The 1,332-nt window shown below is 47.4% G+C and overlaps 1 protein-coding gene across 1 annotated transcript; it reads right to left on the bottom strand.

The window, feature by feature from the left end:
- Nucleotides 1–504: 504 nt before the first annotated feature.
- Nucleotides 505–1,332, bottom strand: LOC137934284 (14 kDa proline-rich protein DC2.15-like). Its single transcript, XM_068778566.1, has 3 exons — nucleotides 888–1,332; nucleotides 667–725; nucleotides 505–546 (listed from the first exon to the last, which is right to left on the bottom strand). The coding sequence occupies exons 1-3, from the start codon at nucleotides 1,330–1,332 to the stop codon at nucleotides 505–507; spliced, it is 546 nt and encodes a 181-aa protein (XP_068634667.1).

Below are 1,332 nucleotides of genomic sequence, written 5' to 3'. Positions count from 1 at the left end.
CATTCCCATACAATGATGTAGAGGAAATGGGAGGACCCTACTCCCCTTGATCTTTTGTCAATGATAAGAGATCCCATCAGACAAATAATTAGGAGGCAAGACCTCCTACTTCCCCTACATCATCACGAGGGAGGGGGAGGCTCCTCCTCCCTAAAGGAGACAAAATGGAAACTGAGTTTCTGCCATCATCCATCCATATATAGTAGGGGCACATAGTGCAACCAGTCATTGTTGATTAAGAGTCTGACGTTTTCATGTAGGCTCCACATGAATGGGCTTGTATAATGTGTCCCACTCATGTTCAATCCCTACATGATTGGTGCAGGACAGCTGCATACTGGTCCATGAACCAGTAAATTCCAATTCAGGAAAGGGGAGAGGCCACCCTTGCCCCATTCTTGGTGGAAAGAGACGCCCCAAGGAAAAATTCTATTACCTTTCACAGGTCTTTCGGTAGCTCGTGACAGACAATTTTTACTTCCCTTTACAGTTTATATGAGGTGGTTAAGCGGTCTTCTTCACAGATTGCTTTAACTTCCACTTGCTCTGGACGTATCGAGTAAATAGCATCACAAAACAGAAGGAAAATCTCCATGAGAAGAAGATATTGGTGAAGAAAGGTTAATAGTGAAGCTGTTAGTCATGAGACTCCATTTCTTCACTTACCATTGCATTGTTTTTCCCCACAACTTCTGAGAAGGTGTAAACACAAACATAACCAGAAGCTAACAAGTTCAACATAGAAGAACAAACAAACAAACAAACTGATTCATCAAATTACCAAACAAAACACAGAGGAGATACACGAGGAGGAGGAGAAGACGAGTTTGGAGGGCGCGAGCAGGAGAGAAGAGGAACACGCAAGTGAAGTACAAGTGCCTAGGAACATTTGTATCCCGAAGGAATCTTTTGGCCGCATGTGTTAACCAACAAGCTTAGGGTGACCGGGATGTCAATGGCGATACCCACAACGCTGGCCTTAATGGCAGTGCAGAGGCATACAGCAACGTCAAGCCCAACGAGACCCTTCAGCACACTGCAGCAAGGCTGACTGGGAGGCTTGCCCGCGACCAAGTTCACCAGGCCGTTCACCAAGTTGACGCAAGCACCCAACTTAAGGGTGTTCACAGGGCACTTCCCATACTTCTTCTTGGGCGACGTAGGAGTCGGTGCTGCCGGTGTCGGTGTTACCGGTGTCGGAGTTGAAGGAGCAACGGGTGTCGGAGTTGAAGGAGCAACTGGTGTCGGAGTCAGTGGCGGGCAACTGGCGGAGACACAGGCGCAGAAAACGAAGTTAAGCAAAAGGAGAAGAGCCAATGTCTTGGTGGCCAT

This window comes from Aristolochia californica, unplaced genomic scaffold, assembly GCF_029961685.1.
Source record: "Aristolochia californica isolate CCGP_79_NKW_82.1479 unplaced genomic scaffold, dmAriCali1.0.hap1 SCAF_6, whole genome shotgun sequence".
Lineage (NCBI taxonomy): Eukaryota > Viridiplantae > Streptophyta > Magnoliopsida > Piperales > Aristolochiaceae > Aristolochia > Aristolochia californica.
The sequence above is the reverse complement of the archived record's forward strand: the minus strand, read 5'-3'. Positions and strand labels throughout refer to the sequence as shown.